The sequence below is a fragment of the Diadema setosum genome, chromosome 1 (genome assembly GCF_964275005.1).
Source record: "Diadema setosum chromosome 1, eeDiaSeto1, whole genome shotgun sequence".
In the NCBI taxonomy this organism is placed as follows: domain Eukaryota; kingdom Metazoa; phylum Echinodermata; class Echinoidea; order Diadematoida; family Diadematidae; genus Diadema; species Diadema setosum.
In genome coordinates this window covers 33,616,177-33,635,251 of record NC_092685.1, presented here as the reverse complement: position 1 = coordinate 33,635,251, position 19,075 = coordinate 33,616,177, and the positions used below count along the sequence as shown (strand labels likewise).

Below are 19,075 nucleotides of genomic sequence, written 5' to 3'. Positions count from 1 at the left end.
ATAAAACATAATGCTGTCGCAGCATTACACTGCTGAATATAAAGTATTATATGTGACCGTGCACCTCAAAACGAATATAAAGTCGCACACACTGATTTTGCGTGAGGACTGAAAATAAGTGAAATGGGTCAACCTAGCCGAACTTGACTTTTTCATATTTTCTGAAAGAGCGGGTCTTCTTTTACATTGTGCTAAAATTTGGTATCATAAAACGGGCAGGAAAGTGTGTTTTTTTAGCAGTTTATCTCGAACATTTTTGGTGATTAGGTGTGTCTTTAGAATCCCTTTTTCATTTCTGAAAAACCTTGTCCACACTCTTCACTTTCAACTCTAATAACTTTTGAAAGGATAGTGCTACTGCTTTGAAAGTTGGCATTAATTATGGACAGAATGTGTTAATGAGGCATGCTTAATTTCAGTTTAATCTGATAATCCCTTCATTGTTGTTACTCTGGTGGTTTACTTCCTGTTTTTTGTCCCATTCATCGCACAGCCAGCACGGTCTGGTAAAGATTAAGCGCTTGAATAGACACTGTACTTCAGAGCCTCTTTTCTCAGTTCACTTTTCCTGAGTTTGTGCTTTCTTTCCAATATTTAGATACGTTAGGAGAGTCCATTTGATTTGAGTTATACATCATTTTAAAGCTTAAAGTCTGCTCTTTCAGAATATGGTCTTAATCAAAAAATTCATGTCTGGCGACTGTTTGTTTGTTTTGAGGTGCAGGGTCACATATGGTACATGTACCAGGGAATACAATTACCACAGAATTTCTTGAAGTGGTCTAACACAACTTCCTGGAGTTTGGTCATTTTGGGATGGCTGGTGGCATAATCCTCTTCCCTGTCAGATTTCTTATCCTTTCTTGAGAGTCCTAAACTACTTTCCTCAATATGGGAATGGCTGTGCCCATCAGAAGTGCTGGTGCTGGAGAAAAGATTGCTAGCATTGTGGCTGGTGTTATGACTGCTATTGTGCAGAGTGCTGCTAAACTTTTCTCGTAGGCTCTCCATCAGTGTAGTGAAGTCCACATTGCGTAAGAGCTCTGACCGCGTCCTGGAGATGCCCTTGGAGCCATTGGCAATGCTGAGCAGGAAGCTATAGAGAGAGCGTTGTCCATGCTGTAGCAGCAGCTCTAGGCCGTGGTAGAGGCTCATGCAGATGGCAAAGTCCCCTTCTATCGGTCCTCTTCTGGTGCCCTATGACATGAAGAGCTATTTTCTAACTTCTCATCTTATTTTACTACATTAAAGGCACTGTTTCAAAAATTCTGCAATATGAGATACAGTAGATTATTATTATTATTTTTTTTTTTGCTATCTGTTCTTTGCAACTTATTGATGCAATGATGTCATCACTTCACAAATCTCCAAAATGTTTTGTTCCATGAAACTATAATTAATTTGAACATTACTGATAACAAAATCAATCTTTGATACTAATCTAGTTTATATGTACTCATAATCTTGACCTTTTCACGTAGCTACCATTTCTACTGCATCATACCAATTCTAGAAAATATGAAAGGACCAACAACTTCTTCTTTTCCACTAGACCATGTCTGTAATGTATAACAATTTATGGATTTTGTTTTCCTAATGAAGCATTTCATTCACCTGCTACTTCCCATGAAGTTCCATAGGCAGGAATTCACTGAATTGTTGATACAGCTGTAGGTAGGGCAAACTTCAAGCAAGCTTTGTGGTTGTAAGGGGCAACTTTTGTGAACAAAGCATGCACAAAATTTGAACACATTACAGAACTAGTCTATTCAGTGTAAAAGGGGAAACTTCAAGATTTGTGCACAAGCCAAAAGCATATGACCTCGAAAGCCTCATTTGCATAAACTAAACTGCTTGTGTACGCAAACCGCTGGGGAAGTGTTGCTGGACAATCGCAATATCTCACCTCAGAAGCCATCAAATGATTAAATCTATGATTAAATCTATACAGCAAATTGAAGTAGAAACTATTCTCTAACTCACAATGTTAGTTATTTTCGGTTTTATTGAGGATAAACCTGTGTGAATAACATCGAAACTTAGCTTCCAAAACAGAAAATTTGGTCTCTAAACAAGTGTTATATTCTCATATTTTCCTTCATTGCCCAAAAATCAAACTTCGGTATTAGGACTTATGGTAGTATATCCATACTGTGTTCCAAATATCTTTTCTGTATCATATGGCGCACGGATATTTGTGCAGGTCCAGTATTTTCTCTTAAAATTGGTTGTCTTTCTGCTCTTATTTTCACTAAACTACTAATTGGGCAAACACGAAACTTCCCAGGTAGTGAGTCTGGTGTATACAGACTATAGAGCTAGCAATATGTTAATCAAATGCATATTCATGCATATTACACATATGTGTGAAGTTTCAAGGGATTTGGTAGTAAAATAAGGGAGATATGAGGAGGTGAACTTTCAAGATTTTTTGTCCTTCGCTCCGCACAATGCTTCGATGACCGTTACGAATTCAAAAGCTTTGGCCTCTTATCAGTAAGTTAATTCCATCGTATCGCTGGGCCTGAATTGTCCAAAGTGCAACATATCCGAATTTGGGAGAATATTGGGCAAAAAGATTTTGTGTGGGGACTCAATAGAAGTGAAACGGGTCAACCTATTCAATCTAGAGTTTTTCACATTTTCTGAAAGAGTAATACTTCTTCTACACTATTGTAAAGTTTGGGACCACAAAATGAATTAAAAAATATGTTTTTCTAGAACACTTTTTTGTAGAATAGTGTGATTAGGGGTGTCACAGAGTCTCCTTTTCATTTCTTAAAAAACCCTTACACACTCTTCACTTTCAACTCTAATAACTTTTCAAAGGATGATGCTACTGCTTTGCAAGTTTGTATTAGTCATGGATAAAATGTGTTAAAAGAGCATGGTTAATTTCAGTTTAATCTGATAATCCCTTCATTATAGTTGCTATGGTGTTTTACATTCTGTTTTTGTCCCATTCATCGCACAGAGCATGGCTCGGGAGAATATTAAGTGCTTGAATAGACCCCATACTTCAGAGTGTCTTTTCTCAGAACATGTGTATTGAACTATTCACTTTTCCAGAATGTGTGCTTTCTTTCTAACGGTAGGTTAGGATAGTCCATTTGAATTGAGTTACATATCATTTTAAAGTTTCAAATCTGCTCTTTCAAAATCCGACTCTTAAACTGAATATTCATGTCTGGTGCCTTTTTGGTGGTTTTGTGATGCAGGGTTACATTTGCACAGATACGCGCGGGGATTTGAAGTTTGATGTAAGTTTACTACTTTGTTATTGGTCAAGACTGACTGGAAATTGATGGATCATAGCTACAGCAAGTATCAGGAATCCAAGTCAAATGAAAAAAGTGTGTTGCTTACATGCAAATGCACAGAAATCTTATTAATGCTTTTTTTCTGAAATGTATAGAAAATCAGTCAGGAAGTGATTTTGAGCATTTTAAAATCTTTACACACGCGTATGCACACATCATGACAGCCTGACTGATAAGTGCTGTGCAGGAAGACCTGTCGTAATGAACTTAATACCCACTAGAAATGATATAGATATGACATTTAGTTTCAAAGATACACTGTATGATCGATCATTTGACATCAGGTCGAAATCACAAAATGGCGCCTAGATGACATCACTATATGTTAACGTTACAAAAAGTTTGTGGTAGATACTGATATAACATGATGGAAAATTTCATATTAATGCGTTGAGTCACTGTTGAGATATTTCATTCACTAAATTTGTCAGATAGAAATGGGAATAGAAAAAAAAAACCCTCCTCACAACAATACAAACACAACAGGTAATATGCTGATTGACAAATTGCCCTACATCGACGTCAGTTGCAATGAAAACATCTCGACGGAAGAATTTCATGAAGGTAATATCCTGTTAGCGTATCACCTATAAAGCAGATAAATTATTAGAAAATATAAGGGACATATCTACATATTTCTTTTGCCATGTAAGTGATGATCATGGTACATGTATTAGACATCAACATGAGTTAACATGAATTTGCACTGCACAGGTCCATTAACAGTTCGAGGCATTTTTTTCATTACATATACACGGTCTCTCAAAGAAGAGCCTTTTCAAACTTTTCAAACTTTTCAAACTGAGCATTGCTCATCATACACATTGTACACTATACATTGTACAAAGTGTATATCACGTACAATGTATATTCAAGAAAGGGTTTCCTCAGCATTTTAATGACTTTCTATATGATACACATTGTTAATGTTGAAGTTGAAGACCCCAAACAGTGTGACCCGACAGTCCTGTAGCTCAGGATTGAAAATAGGCACAACTGGATACCTCTAACTAATTCAAGCAGAAAGCCAGCAGCAACTTACAGTGATTTCAGGAGGTGGATCCTGCCTGAAAGCATCTCTAGCTTTCAGGATCTGAAATTTGGTGAGACTAGCAGGGTCACGACAGAAGAGGACATTAAACCTCACCAGCCGCTGTACAAACACACTGAGGATCTGTGATGCAAAACATATGTCAGAGCTCTTTCAATATCCTTGTAAGTAGCAACAACATAATACAAAACCAAATATTTAAAGGTCCAGGGAAATCAGGGGGGCGTTTCATCAACGAGTTCGTCGGAGGTTTTCACCGACGAATTTGCTATCAGCCAATCAGACGCAAGGATTTACACTGACAACTGTTAAAAGCTAATGAAATCCTTGGTCTGATTGGCTGATAGCAAATTCGTCGGTGAAATCTCCGACGAACTTGTTGATGAAACACCCCCCAGGAGCATGTAATCTTCTGTCATACACATCATCCTAATCAATTTTCCTCACTGATTTTGATTTTTACACTCATTTCTGGCGATTTTGAATGAGGAGCAAGATATTTAGAGAGAAAAACTGGCCTTGGGAATGCCGCTAAAAAATTCTGCCAACTCGCCAACCATGCGTAGTGCCAGGCGATGTTATCTCGGGAATGAGCTCTATGGTAAACATGTGTGCACTGTGTAGGTCTGTGTATTGTTCATTACGCTATTTTTTGTCTTTGAATCCTTGCCAATAAGGATGTTCTTATTAATTAATGCATGTACGCTTTTTGTGTTGGGGGAGGGAATTGTCAGAGGGTTTGACATGTATTGCAAGAGAAAAGAATCCATTTGTTATCAGACAGCCAAACAAATAGTTCTAGAATAGACCAAGATTAGAGGCTAGACCTCATACAATTTTGAGCCAGAAGCTGTGCTTATGCAGCTTCCGGAGCGAGTCACGATGAAAGCCTAGCCTACAATAGTCGATGGTCCCAAACAACAGAAGCTTGAACATATAAATGTAATGAAAGTATAAATGACATTAATACTTGCAGTGTCTCAATTGAATAAGTGTTGTTCATATTGGCGTTTGAGCACTGCAAGCGGACTGTGCTGGTATTTTGGGTAATATACATGCATATAGTGGTAGCCCGTCGGTCCCAGTGGCGCGAGATGTGTGCTTCAGGCATAGGCAGGCCCTCAGTGCTACTGCTAGTGTGTGTGATGCTTTGAATTGCTCATTATAGTCAGACTGTCTGCCTATTTTTATTTGTTATTTGCTTTATTAATTTTATCAATGATCCTCACATAGAGTGTGCAGACACAGAGAGCTGACCAAGCTAGATCGGCAGTATTCAACAAACACTTATAAATATAAGGGTGGATTACATACATTTACAGTTATTTGAATGTTAATGAAAGCCTTTATTGCGCGATTTCCCTGGACCTTTAATGAACATTTGATAAATCATGGCCGAGGCATGGCTCAAATTTTGAGATACATCTAGTACATATGTACAGCATCGGTACTTCGATTTCTGTGTCTACTGTAGACCATCATGGCCTTTATCATCTAATCACAATTCCATACGTCAAGATATATAACCCCATACCTGAAGTTATCAATAATTGTTGTACACTGCTTAAAAATAGTGTTCTCAAAAGTGAGTCTCTGAAATATTGTTTAACCAAGGTACATGTAGCCACATCAGAGGTTTGAACATTTTAACTTGGTAGCTCTGCAAGAAGAAGAAGAAAAAGAAGACAAGAGACCCCGGGGGTCTCGCGCTCACCCGAGTATCCCAAGTTCACCTTCCATGCATTCTTGCAGACTCTTACCTGAGAACATTGGAAACTTGTGGTGGAGGTAGCTTTGAGAGCTGGGGGCATGGTGTCCATTTGCATATTCCATCACACTGGTAAAAATACCTGCCAAGTACACTGTACTTTATAGAATCTTGGATCAGCAGCTGTACAGGCTGTACTGCCCCATCACTGTACAGGCATGCTAGCCTGGAACCATTAAACTGCACATTACTTGAATATGAGACCATTCTGAAGCAAATAATTTTCACACAACAATAGATATATAATGTACTCTTAAATGAATCCCACAAGAATTGGAACAATCATCCCCCAGCATTCCCACTGATCAGTTACTAGCCATCCCCTTTCAACTGAGGCAGTCCTCATGAATTAAAAAAAAAATATGTTGTTGTTGGTACATCCAATGAACTACTTTCACCAAAAACAAACTTTCAAATCACCAAATAAGCTTGTAAATTCTTGTTGAAAAAGTGTGAATCTGCAATGGTGAATATGCTAACGAGCAAGTTTTGGCGGAGAGTAAGACGTCACCGAGGCACAACTCTTCCCAGCCGTGTTCTGCTCGTTATCCGTACGCTCCCTAGTTACCCGGATGCACGAAGAAGTCGATGGCTACTAGTATTTGACATTGTTTTTACATACTGTGCGAGTGTGTGTGTATTGTGTATTGTATATTCGCACAGTACAAGTGTGGACGGTACTACTAGTACTAGATGTATGGTAGATACCCCGGTTTGCCCTTCACACTTTTTCAGTCTATCACAGCGCAGCTGCAGCCCTGTCGCCGCTCATGCAGTTAGCTAGCTGTACGTACAGATTGTAGGTAGAAACGGTTCTACACATTTATTTACTAGTGTAGTACGCTAGAGGGGCGACCACATTCAGCGTCGTCTGGTCGGGCTATCTTACGTCATGCCGATGTGTCAAGCAGTAGTTTTGCTTGAATCGTGCAGAAAATTGCCCAGGAAAATCGTTTTTTCCGTCCCAGACCCACAAAAGTATCGTGAAAGGTGCGCTGTATGGCTGAGAAATCTAGATACAACGAAGCCGAACATAAAAAACGTAGGGCCTACAAGAATTCTCGATATTGTGTTGTGACCTACCTGTGCGCGGACCATTTGAGAAGCAATGTTTTTACGTGGACAGGCAGGCTGTGGCCCTCTGTTATAAACCCGAGAAAACTCCTGAAGCCAGATGCAATCCCGACCATATTTGCTAATATGAGTTATAAAACAGAAACACCTAGAGTATCGACTTCGAAGAGAACCGAGGAAAGGAAGCGTAGGGAGGTAAGGAAAGTGGCTAGCTATGTTTCATTTACGGTGGGGCTGCAGCCGGGATTGGATTGCAGTACAGTGCCACTGAGCTAGCTGCTGCTAGTGCCGACTGGACATGCATGGCAAAGTGGAGCGAAATCATATCCCTGCGGCCCTCTGTGTTTACCCTGCCAGGCAGACGTCATATTTTTTGGAGGAAAGGCAATATCTGAGCACTTACAGAAATATCGAGATACAAACAATATTTTCTTTGAAGAATTCCACTCTCTAATGCACAGGTTATCTTCGGTTTGAACGCAAAACTCAGCTAGACGGAGTACTGTGTACATTAGTATACCAGTACGAATTCGCGCACGAGAGTGAACACTTAAATTGGTTTTTAGAGGCACGGCTGTCAACTTGGTGAGTAGGGCATGAATGACGTAGCATCTTTTTGCAGGCTCTTACACGATCGCTTGCAGGAATTATTTTTCAAAAATCGTGTACGGAGACAGTTTTTAATTTCCAGGCGTATAAACTGGTGAAAGGTTATATTTTTTACTCTTCTTAATTATCAGTACAGTGAAAATCTCAGGACTGCCTTCCTTTAATGTTGGGGGAGGGGGGAATTAGGCCCTTAACCCCCTGGCATGCTACCTGTTAAGTTTGGTGAATATTCATCAAGGGGTTTTCAATGATATATGAACATGCACAATTTACATCACCATTTGGGCCCATCCCATCCCACTTCCTTGGGTCCCAAGGGGGGGGGGGACCCCTGATTCTGCCATGAAAAAAACTTGAAACAACAGTCATCAATATACTGACTCACTGTATTAACTTGGCTCAATCACTTCTGGTTCTAGAGAAAATCTTTTAAGAGATTCCTAACTGGGGGTGGGGGTGGGGTTGGGGTTGGGACCCCTTGGGGCCCCCCAGGTGGGGCATGGTGCCCATGTGATGGAAATTAAGATTCTATCCCCCTAGGGATGTTACCTACCAAATTCATCATGGCATTTTCAAAAAAAAAAAAGATGAAAATGTACAATTAGGGCCCCATTAGGACCCCTCCCCTGGGTCCCAAGGGGGCACCCCTGATTCCACCATGAACAAACTTAAAACTACAGTCATCAATGTACTAACTCATAGTATTAACTGTCACTTCTGGGTCTAGAGAAGAAGATTTTTTAAGATTCCTTAATTTTGGGGGTTTGGGCCCCTCTGGGGACCCCACGTGGGGTATGGTGCCAATTTAAATAAATTGAGATCCTATCCCCTTAGGGATGCTACCTGCCAAGTTTGGTGAAAATCAATCAAGGGGTTCTCAAGAAGAAGATGAAAATGTAAAAAGTTTACGCACAACGGACACGGACGCCGGACGCCGGACGAAGAGCGATCGCAATCGCTCACTTGAGCCTTTGGCTCAGGTGAGCTAAAAAACAAATGAAGGAATAATACAGCACAGCTCACCATGCTATGAAATGAACCAGACAAATAAATCTAAGAACTCTACACCATATGACAATGTAATTTTCATGGCACACAGAAAAAATGACAATAAAGTCCAGTGTTCCCCTACCTGCATATATTGCTTCTTTACTAGCTTGAGTTCATCTCCTAGAGGAACAACGATCTTCTCCACCCTCCTCTCGTGCACATACTGTCTAATGTCAATGGACTCCTCTGAGCGGATTTCAATGTGTGATATGAGCAAATTGGTGAGAACTTGGTTTACTGCCTGCAGTAAAGAGATTGGGGGGAAAAGTCACAACCTATTGGCAGTGCAAGTAACTAAGAATTCTATCAATACAAAACAATATAGGGTAAATTTCATCAAAAATATTGAAAATGCAAATGGTTGAAATGATATTCCTTGCAACAGTTATTACAGACATGCCATTTGTCTGGAACCCTCATCAAGAACCTGTAGGGTGAAGATCTGGAATGCATGATCCAGTTTACATGTGATACTTGTGAGTCAAATGTGATCCTCTGCAAGAAAAGGAGAAAAAAATTCAAGAGTGGCCGATTCTCATATATAAGTAAAACTATCACTGAAGGTGATAAATAACCCTTTCAGTTACTCATGCATTTTTGGCCAGCTCCTAGCCCGAGCTAAACTGGCCCGCATCAAGCAGTAAAAATTGCATTCAGTAACTATAGCAGAGCAGTGCTAATTTTATGATGACCCATTCATGAACTCGGCCACGTAAGGGATAACTACCACGGTAACTGAACGTGCACTCTGGCAGAGGCACGGCCAGGTTATTGCGACCTTTGACCGTGCAAGGAAGTTTGGCCCAAGCCTCGCACTGCTACTGTTCATAAACTCTTCGATCGGCGCCAGGCCCGAGCCTGGCCCGCACCTGGTGCTGGGCTGCAGCAGCGCCAAAATAGTCCGCGCCTGGCGCGGGCCACTTTGGCCTGACCCATTCATAAACTCAAAATTTTACGACTAAGCTCGGGCCTGGCCTGTGCCAGGAGGGTTACTGAATGGGGTATAATACCCCCGCTCCAATAGCTCGCACTCTATGAAACTCCTATGAAAAAGAATTAAACCAAGGTTTGATAAAAGGTTCTGTTTGTGTGTGTGTGTGTGTGTATGTATGTAGTACCTTGTGGGTTTGATCAGGTCTTCTGTGCTCTTTCTTGTACATTCTAAATAGTGGAAGCATTTTGCTCCTTTTTAAATTTTTTTCCAAAAATATATGGTAACCATGGCATCGCATTATCTGATACAAACACAAAGGGCATTTTGCACAAATACACCTACAGATTTTCATACATATCAAATTTGACCTCAATAGCTTCAGCTGCTTCAGTTTGATACAAAAATGTGTGGTTACCATGACAATGCCTTTTTCTGATACTAACACAATGGTGTCTTGCATATCTACTCTTATAGATCATAGATACTACATTTGACCTTAATTGCTTGAATGCTGTTGAAGTAATACAATTCACAAGGTTTGAATGCGGTTGAAGTAATACAATTCACAAGGTTTTAATAAAATTGTGGTTACCATGGCAATGCTCTGTCTGGCAAGCACAATAATCAGGTCCTTACATCTATACCTCAATGCCATAAAGTCCTCCAAATTCTATTTCAATTGCTTCACAATTGTGGAAGAAGCTCACCCAACAGAAAATATGCAGTTACCATGGCAACACCTTGTCACATACAAACAGAGTGTCTGGCATAACTACACCTTAGATCATTATATATACAAAATTTGAAATAAATTGCTAAAATACTGTGGAAGTGCTATGCTCCACAATACTTTTGTCTGGCAAACAAACAAACAAAAAAATCAGGTCCTCCACATCTAAACCATAAAGCTGGTATCTCACTTAGCGGCAAACGTTTGCGAACGTAGCGAATTTGAGATTCGCCAACTTTTCTGACGAATGTTTGCAAAAAATCAAGGTTCGCTTCTGCCAACAGTGACAGTTAGCAACTTTTAGCAATGTGTAGCAACAATTAGCAAGTACTTGAGTGAATGTTTGCAAAAGTGTTTGCGAAACACATGTGGCGACTATTACCGACTGTTAGCAAATGTTAGCGACAGTTTTGCAAATATTAGCAACTGCCTGCAAATCCCTTGCGACAATTTGCGAATGTTTTGGGACCTGGAAAAGTACCTGGCGATTATGTATAGTCAAACCCATAAAACGAACGTACAACCTTCCACTGCATTCGGATCTCTTGTGACCACCGTTCAAGATGGATTTCCAGAATATGGAAATGAATTATTGCCAAGAACAGGCTTAACGTGCTGCTATCCTTGAAGAGCTGCTTTGCCTGGCTGCTGCTACAGCTATCGTGCAGCTTAAGAGAAAGAAGATGAAGAAAAACAAGAAAGGAAGAGGAACTTTTCTATAGGAATTTTAGGAACCATATGGTTACTTGTTCGCTAGCAGTGGCGAACCAAATAAAATGTTAGTGACACCGTATTACGACCACTTGCGAATTTTTACGAGTGTTTTGCGAATGTTTGCAACTGTTAGCGAAAATACAAATTCGCAAAAAAAATTGAACATTTTCCAAATTTCTTTGCGACAAGAAAAACTGCTTACGACAATAAAAACCATTTGCCAACTTTCTTGCAAATGTTAACGAACCTTTTGCAACCCTTTACGAACCCTGGCAAAATCCCAAATTCCCTACGTTCGCAAACATTCGCCGCTCAGTGAAATACCCCTTTAATGTCCATTAAATTTGATTTCAATTGCTTCAAAATTGTGGATACCATTAGTTCACTCCACAAGATTTCGATGTATAAGCCTGACTCGTGGTCCCAAGAGAGAGTGGTTTTGAAACAAAGGATTTAGTGGTTGATTATGAAAGGGTACACAGCATTAGAATCATTTCGGAAACACTAACAGACAGAAACTCCAATAAGCATCAAAGGAATGCCAGTGAGAAATATGAGAAACTCTTAACACCTGGTGGCGGAGGAAAGCAGAGGATATGCAAAGCTATGCTGATCAAAGAGACCTTTCCCACTTTTATGTTGCAACCAAGGAGATCTTTGACCCCGTTTACAGTGCGAGGCTCGGCCGTGGCCGAGCCCACCTTCATTTCAGTGTAAACGCGCAAAAGGCCAAATGCGAGGCCAAAATTGGCCGCGCATTTGGCCACGCTCTGGAGGTGGTCTCGGAAGCGGCCAAGCCGCGGCTGAGCCCGGCCTTTTCTCAGTGTAAACGCAAACTGGGCCAAATGCGCGGCCAATTTTAGTCTGGCTTCCAAACCCTCTGCCTGTACTATTTCGCTATTCAGGATATTAACCCCCTCAACGTCAAAAACTAGTATAATCTAAGGTGGTTTTGCCCTGCAATTTTGTCCTGCAAAGGATTTTTCCTTCGTCGCCACAGAATTCAGTTGGCAAAGGGTCTGAAAACAAGACAATACCAAATTGCGTTTGTTTACCAGCAGAGCGCCACTATGACAAAATATTGAAAGGTTTGAATCAAAAGCGAGGCAGTGTAAACGGACAAAATGGCGGGGCTCGGCCTCGCAATTGAGGTTGGGCTTGGCCGCGGCTCGGCCCAGCCCCGCACTGTAAACGGGGTCTTTGATCCCGCAAGGTCATCACAGGCGCGGTGATACGGAGCAATTAACTTGCCAAAAGCATATGATCTCGAAGCCTCATTTGCATAAAGTAAACAGCTTGTGTATGCAAAATCGCTGGAAAAGTGTTGCAGGACAATCACAATATCTCGCCTCAGAAACCATCAACTGATAAAATCTATACAGCAAATTGAAGGAGAAACTATTCTCTTACTGACAATGTTATTTATTTTGGGTTTTAATGAAGATAAACCTGTAAAAATGAAGTCGAAATTTAGCCTCTAAAAAAGAAAATTTGGTGTCTAAAAAAGTATTAATTTTTCACATTTTTTTATTGCCCAAAAATGAAACTTCGGTATATGACTCGTGGTAGTATGTCCTTCGTGTGTTCCAAATATCTTTTCTGTAAAATTTGTCACACGGTTATGTCGGGAAAAAAACGAGACCATCGTCATCTGTCCCATGTAAAATTCAGTCTGATGTATCAGTTTTCGTGCTGCATGAAACAGTTGAAGCACATTGCTGGGTTCTTCTCTCACCCACTCACCACCCTGTGGACTGAAACTGAACCCTGTTGCCGTGCGCTGGAACCCGACACCACTGATTGGCCGAGAGTGCGCTGACCAGTAGAGAACACATCCGCAGGAGGATGATCTAGTTGTGCTTGTCCAGTATTTTCTCTTAAATTTGGTTGTCTTTTTGCTCTTATTTTAACCTAACTACTACTTGCGCAAACAAGAAACTTCGCAGGTAGTGAGTCTGGGGTATGCAGGCTAGCAATATGTTAATCAAATGCATATTCATACTGTAACAGAGTTGTGTCGGAAAATAATTGTAACCCTTTCCCATGATCAACTCAAACAGAATGGTACAAATATCTCGAAAGATACATCAGTATTTTCCTTCAAAATTCATATGAAGGATGACATAATCATATTTTAGATATATATGTGAAGTTTCAAGGGATTTGGTAAAATAAGGGAGATACGAGGTGAACTTTCGAGATCTTTTGTCCCTCCCTCCGCACAGTGCTTCGATGACTGTTACGAATTCAAAAGCTTACGGCCCTTTTTGCAGAGTTAATTGCACCGTATTGTCGGGCCTGATCAGTGGGTGGCCTAAAGGATGCACTTGGCTCTATGGTAAGTGCCACTCAGGGAATCCTTGATCACTGAAGTCCCACTTTGAGAGCCTGCTTAATGACCACTCGTGCACTTTTGACGATCTCCTTGGTAACACTATACAGCAGCCCACAAGCCACTGGATGTCCCTGCCACCCACACCTAATGAGTTCAACAAGGCATTGGAGTGCATGAAGTTAGGCAAAAGCTCAAGAACCACCGACATTTTCAAATACAACAAATACGACAAATACAACATCCATAGACAATTGCTTGGCCAACAATTGCTCCACCAAATTTTGCTCAGAAAATACAACTTTTGCTCCACTGGCAATTGCTCCGCCAACATTTGCTTCAAAGATATGGCATTTGCTCACCTGGAAAGTGCTTTGTTGACTCTGCCGAAGATCTAATTCTCAATTGAATTTCAAGCACTTTTGATGTAATGATGTTCACTTCTTACGGATTTTGTGTGAAACTATATTAGTCTGGCGATATCTAAATGTTATTCAGAAATAGTTTCGCATAATTGTTTCTTTCTCAATGCTTCGAAAGAGATGAAACTGCAGGCTTTCAAGCGGGATAATGTAAAAAAGTAGGAATAAAGTAGGAACAAAATCTCTAAAAAAGTAGGGAAAAGTAGGACATGAGAGGGAAAAAGTAGGGCATTAAAGAAAAAAAAGTAGGAATAAATCAGGACACGTGCAGGCTTTTTGGAGTAGTTTTCGTTGATACTCACCAGAACTCTGGATCAGTGGCGTATCTAGGGAAAACGGTGCCCGGGGCAAACCCAAAAATTGCGCCCCTAAATTCTGAAAAAGTGTTCAACCCCACCCCCATCCCGGTAGGGACTTTAAAAAATGTCCACATGATATGCTTTTTCAAGCACCTAAAAGGGGTCTTTTGAGGGTGATTTAAATGAAATAAATTTTGATGAATTTTGGCGAGCGAGCGCAGCGAGCGAGCCGAACATTTTTGTATTTCAGCTGACAAAACATGGAATTCTTGTCATTTTTTGTTTATTAAATCTTACAATTCCAATCAAGATACAGTGACGGCCTTATAGGTAACGATTAATATCAACAAACTAAGGACTTGAAAAAATACTCTCAATTAGTATGCGCGAGTGAAGCGAAATTTGTATATTTCTGCATCATCATCACGTTTTGTTCTTTTTTTTTTGCTAAATTTTGGCGAGCGAGCACAGCGAGCGAGCCGAAAAATTTTGTATTTCAGCTGACAAAACATTGGATTCTTGTCATTTTTTTTTTTTTGCTTATTAAATCTTACAATTCTAATCAAGATATAGTGACGGTCTTATAGATAACGATTTATACCAACAAACTAAGGACTTGAAAAAAAAAATACTCTCAATTAGTATGCGCGAGTGAGCGGAAATTTGTATATTTCTGCGTCATCATCACATTTTGTTCTTATCTTTTTTTTTGATAAATTTTGGCGAGCGAGCTGAAAATGTTTGTATTTCAGCTTACAAACATGTCTTTTTTTTTTTTTTGCTTATTAAATCTTACAATTCTAATCAAGATATAGTGACAGTCTGATTGATAACGATTCATACCAACAAACTTTGCATTGTTTGCATTTCAGCTTACAAAACATGGAATTCGGAATTCTTGTGTGAACACAATAAACATTGTTATTTGTCTGCGTCATCATCATGTTTTGTTTTTATCTTGTTTGATTTGGTTTTCTGCCCCTCCCCCCTTCTCTCCCCCCCCCCCCACCCCGTCTTGGCGAGGTTTTTTTTTTTTTCCTTCTTCTTCCTCTTCTTTTTTTCTTTAGTTTTCTTCTTCTTCTTCTTCTTTTTTTCTTTTTTTTCTTTTTTTGCGCCCCCAAGGAGTGGCGCCCGGGGCACGTGCCCCCTTTGCCCCCCTAGATACGCCACTGCTACCTGTAAATCTTAATTTGTACTCACAACCCTGCTGCCTCAGTCTCACTTTTGCTCCTTTGGAGAGCCTGGTAATTTTGAGCAATGATGAGAGCTGGATGAGCACTGCTCCATGTCCTAGGCTGCAATATCAGTGGGATCAATCACATCTGCACAGGAGCAAAAGCTGAGGCTGGCAGCAGTCTTGTGGTTGATTGGTTTGTGTTATACCTCTTTCATGCTGAAGAGGCTCCTCCCCACCAGTAAGAATCTGCAACTAGAGTCTACTCATCATTTCTGAATATCAACTATTCAAGTAGCCTTGCACATTTTTTTTTTTTTTTTTTGCGGGGTTTTTCACCAAAAAAGTAGGAAAAAGTAGGAAAAAATAGGATTTTGAGCAAAAAAGTAGGAAAAGTAGGGACAGCAGTAAAAAAGTAGGAAAAAGTAGGAAAAGTAGGGCCACTTGAAAGCCTGAAACTGGAATGCAGTAGACTCCCTTTTACACTTTCACTGGTCGCATCACGGATCATCAAGGATCACCGTTCCAGGATCATTCTTCCTGTTTCTGGCATGACCTTGATGACACCATGAAGACATCTGGCCTGCATGATCCTTTCGGCATGTCCGTGGAAAAAAAATCTTGCTTAATTTTTCATCTCGGACATCACGGATAATGATCAGTCCATACTCTTCCTTGTAGGCACCGTCTGCTTTGTGTTGGCTCCGTATTCATTCTGGAGCACTCCATGAAGACATCAGGATATCCATATCAGCATTGGCTCCATCCGGAATTGAAATTTCAAGTATTTTGCCAATATGAACTCATCAAGTTCTTGAAATTGCTCATATCTTCCCCCATCACTTCTGCCATCAATTTCCCATACAAGGAGTCGCTTGAGAAGCCAAGTTTTTGCTCCATACACTCCATGTCTGTATTTTGTTTTGGTTTCTTTTGTTTTGTTTATGCTACGTTGCTGCAAAATCAGTTTCTGCAAAATTTTACCTCTATGGTGACAAGCAGAAGCACATGTGCTGTAAATTTTGTGATGTGCTTGCCATACTTAACTCTCGGGGCATGTCGCCCAATTCAGGTCCGAAACAGCATTATGGAGTTAACTGATCCATAAAGCTCAGTGGTCTTCAATCATTATTCCTGACTTGCAAAACTGACCTTTTTTCAAATGTGTCTGGAAGACATGAATCACTAAATTCTTCTGTATCATTATTACCTGTATCCGACTTGTGTAATGCCAGGATTCTTGATAACTGAATACTTTGCAAGAATTGGCTATTACATTTGCCTTTCCTCATCATTTTAATGTGGCAGGGAAGCTTGAAGGATACAGTGTGTTGCTTTCCCACTGCTATAATTCAGGCTTTGTATTAAACATTAGAGACAAAAATTTGCGTAAACATTGCGTGTCACGTCTGAAATGAATGTCCTGCATGTATACTATTAATATTTTGAATGCATTTTAATGGTAATTATGCATTGACTATGGCTTGGCCATCATTAAGATTTGAATTCCAATGAAACTGATTTTGTTATTCCACTTAAATTGTATGTTAACTACTGTGTCCGATCCGAAACAATGGCCTTTTGTTAACAGTCACGTCCGAAACACTGAGTCAGAAAAATATCACCAGTTAAAATGACTGAAATCTGGTGATACCATTATCATTGTGTTACTTGCTAAGCATGTTTTGTATACACCATTACTGATTCAGATTCTCTTATTTTTAGTATAGAAATTTAAAAAAGAAAGTCATTTTGTAAAAAATGACATATATTAAGTTTTCCTCCTCAAATATGCAAAAAGTACATCTCCTTATCAAAAAATGTTGAATAAAATTTGGAGACCATATTGCAAGCATTAGATATTGATAAGGACGGAAAGAGAAGTTGAATATTTCTATGCTTCTATGTCAAGAAATGAAAAAAATTAATTTTTCACAAAATTAGCTCCATGCTTTAGTTTGCCTCCCTGTAATTTCCTTTTCATTGAAATGGGAGCTCTGAAATTTTTTCCCATCAAACAACAACCCTAAGTGAAATGTCCAACAAGTACATTTTGAAGCATGAAAAACAATTTTACATTTTAGCCATTTTGTCCATCAGTTACACCAGTGATCTGAAACAAGACCATATATCAAGAATTGTGATGAAAATTCTTAAATGAAATATATTTCATACAAAAAATATTCTAACCAATACCGTCAGATTAGCTTAAAAGAAATATTTTGTGGACCAACTAAGTAAATTAAAATATATCAAGAATACTTGGAAAGTAATGAATACCAATTTTGAAGTACAATTTGATAATAGTATCATTGAGGACAAGTCTGAAATTGCTGAGATTTTGAACTCATACATTTCAAAAAATAGGTTTCAGCACAAACTGTTAGTCCAACTTGGAGTCCAAGTGATAAATTGTTTTATGAATTTCTTTCTTCGCCAAACGACCACTCAATATTTATCAAACCAACTGACAGGCAAGAATTTATCAGTATTGTACTTTAGCTGAAAGCAAACAAAGCCCTTCCCTATGATGATATTGGCAATGTCCTTATCAAACACATTATACATTGTTTAGAATATCCTTTATTGTTTTTATTCAATTTTTCGCTACAATCTGGTCAAGTGCCGTCTAAAATGAAACTTGCAAAGGTGACTCCAATATTCAAGAAAGGAGAGAAATTATGTATCAACAATTATCGCCCGATATCTTTAACTTCATTACCCAAAATCTTACAAAAAATTGTTCATTCAAGGATGACTGCCTTCCTTGAAAATCACAACATCATATCTGACTCCCAATTTGGCTTTAGAGAAAAACATAACACAACTCATGCAATTCTAAGTTTACGTAATACCATATCAGCTTTGATCAAAAATTGCTGTCATACTATCGGTTTATTCTTAGAATTTTCTAAAGCGTTCGACACTATAAATCACGACATTCTGTTAAAAATACAAACTTGCGCACTATGGTATCAGAAGAATGGTTCAAGAGTTATCTTTCTGCAAAAAAGCAATTTGTAACCACTGATGAATATAATTCATCTACTGTTCCAGTCACGTGTGGAATTCCACAAGGTATCCTTCTTGGTCCACAGTTATTCTCTATTTATGAAAACGACGTTTGAAGTTCTTCAAGCGTTGTCTCTTTTACCCTCTTTGCTGATGATTCTAATTTATTTTATACTCATAATGATCCTAATGTTAGAAGTTTTGAATGGTGAACTTACTCATGTAACAAACTGGATACAAGCAAATAAATTATCTTTCAATTAAAAAAACTACAACATTATGTTATTTACTAACTCGGTAACACACTTTCCTGACCAAGTAATATTTGACAATACTGTCATTACAGAAGTCAAGACCACAAAATTTCTAGGTATTACAATCGATAATAAGCTAACTTGGAATTACCATACTGATAACATTTGCAAGATAGTTTCAAGAAATATTGGGATCATCAATTCTCCCCAAGTCAGTACTTTTTATGTTGTATTCAACTCTCATTCTACCTTATCTCAATTACTTATTAGTAAAAAATTGAGCAAAGAAAATGGGATTCCAATTTTTCACTGATGAATAATATTCATTCTGG

The 19,075-nt window shown here is 39.2% G+C and overlaps 1 protein-coding gene across 3 annotated transcripts in view; it reads right to left on the bottom strand.

Moving 5' to 3' along the window:
• The window catches only part of LOC140235642 (Fanconi anemia group M protein homolog), a 387,390-nt gene that overhangs the window by 283,024 nt on the left and 85,291 nt on the right, over positions 1-19,075 (bottom strand). For all 3 annotated transcript variants that reach the window (XM_072315655.1, XM_072315669.1, XM_072315661.1), the window contains exons 6-8: positions 8,955-9,109; positions 4,363-4,494; positions 762-1,197 (exon numbers count right to left, since the gene is read on the bottom strand). In XM_072315655.1, coding sequence (XP_072171756.1) covers positions 762-1,197; positions 4,363-4,494; positions 8,955-9,109 — 723 coding nt within the window. The remainder of the gene's footprint in view (positions 1-761; positions 1,198-4,362; positions 4,495-8,954; positions 9,110-19,075) is intronic.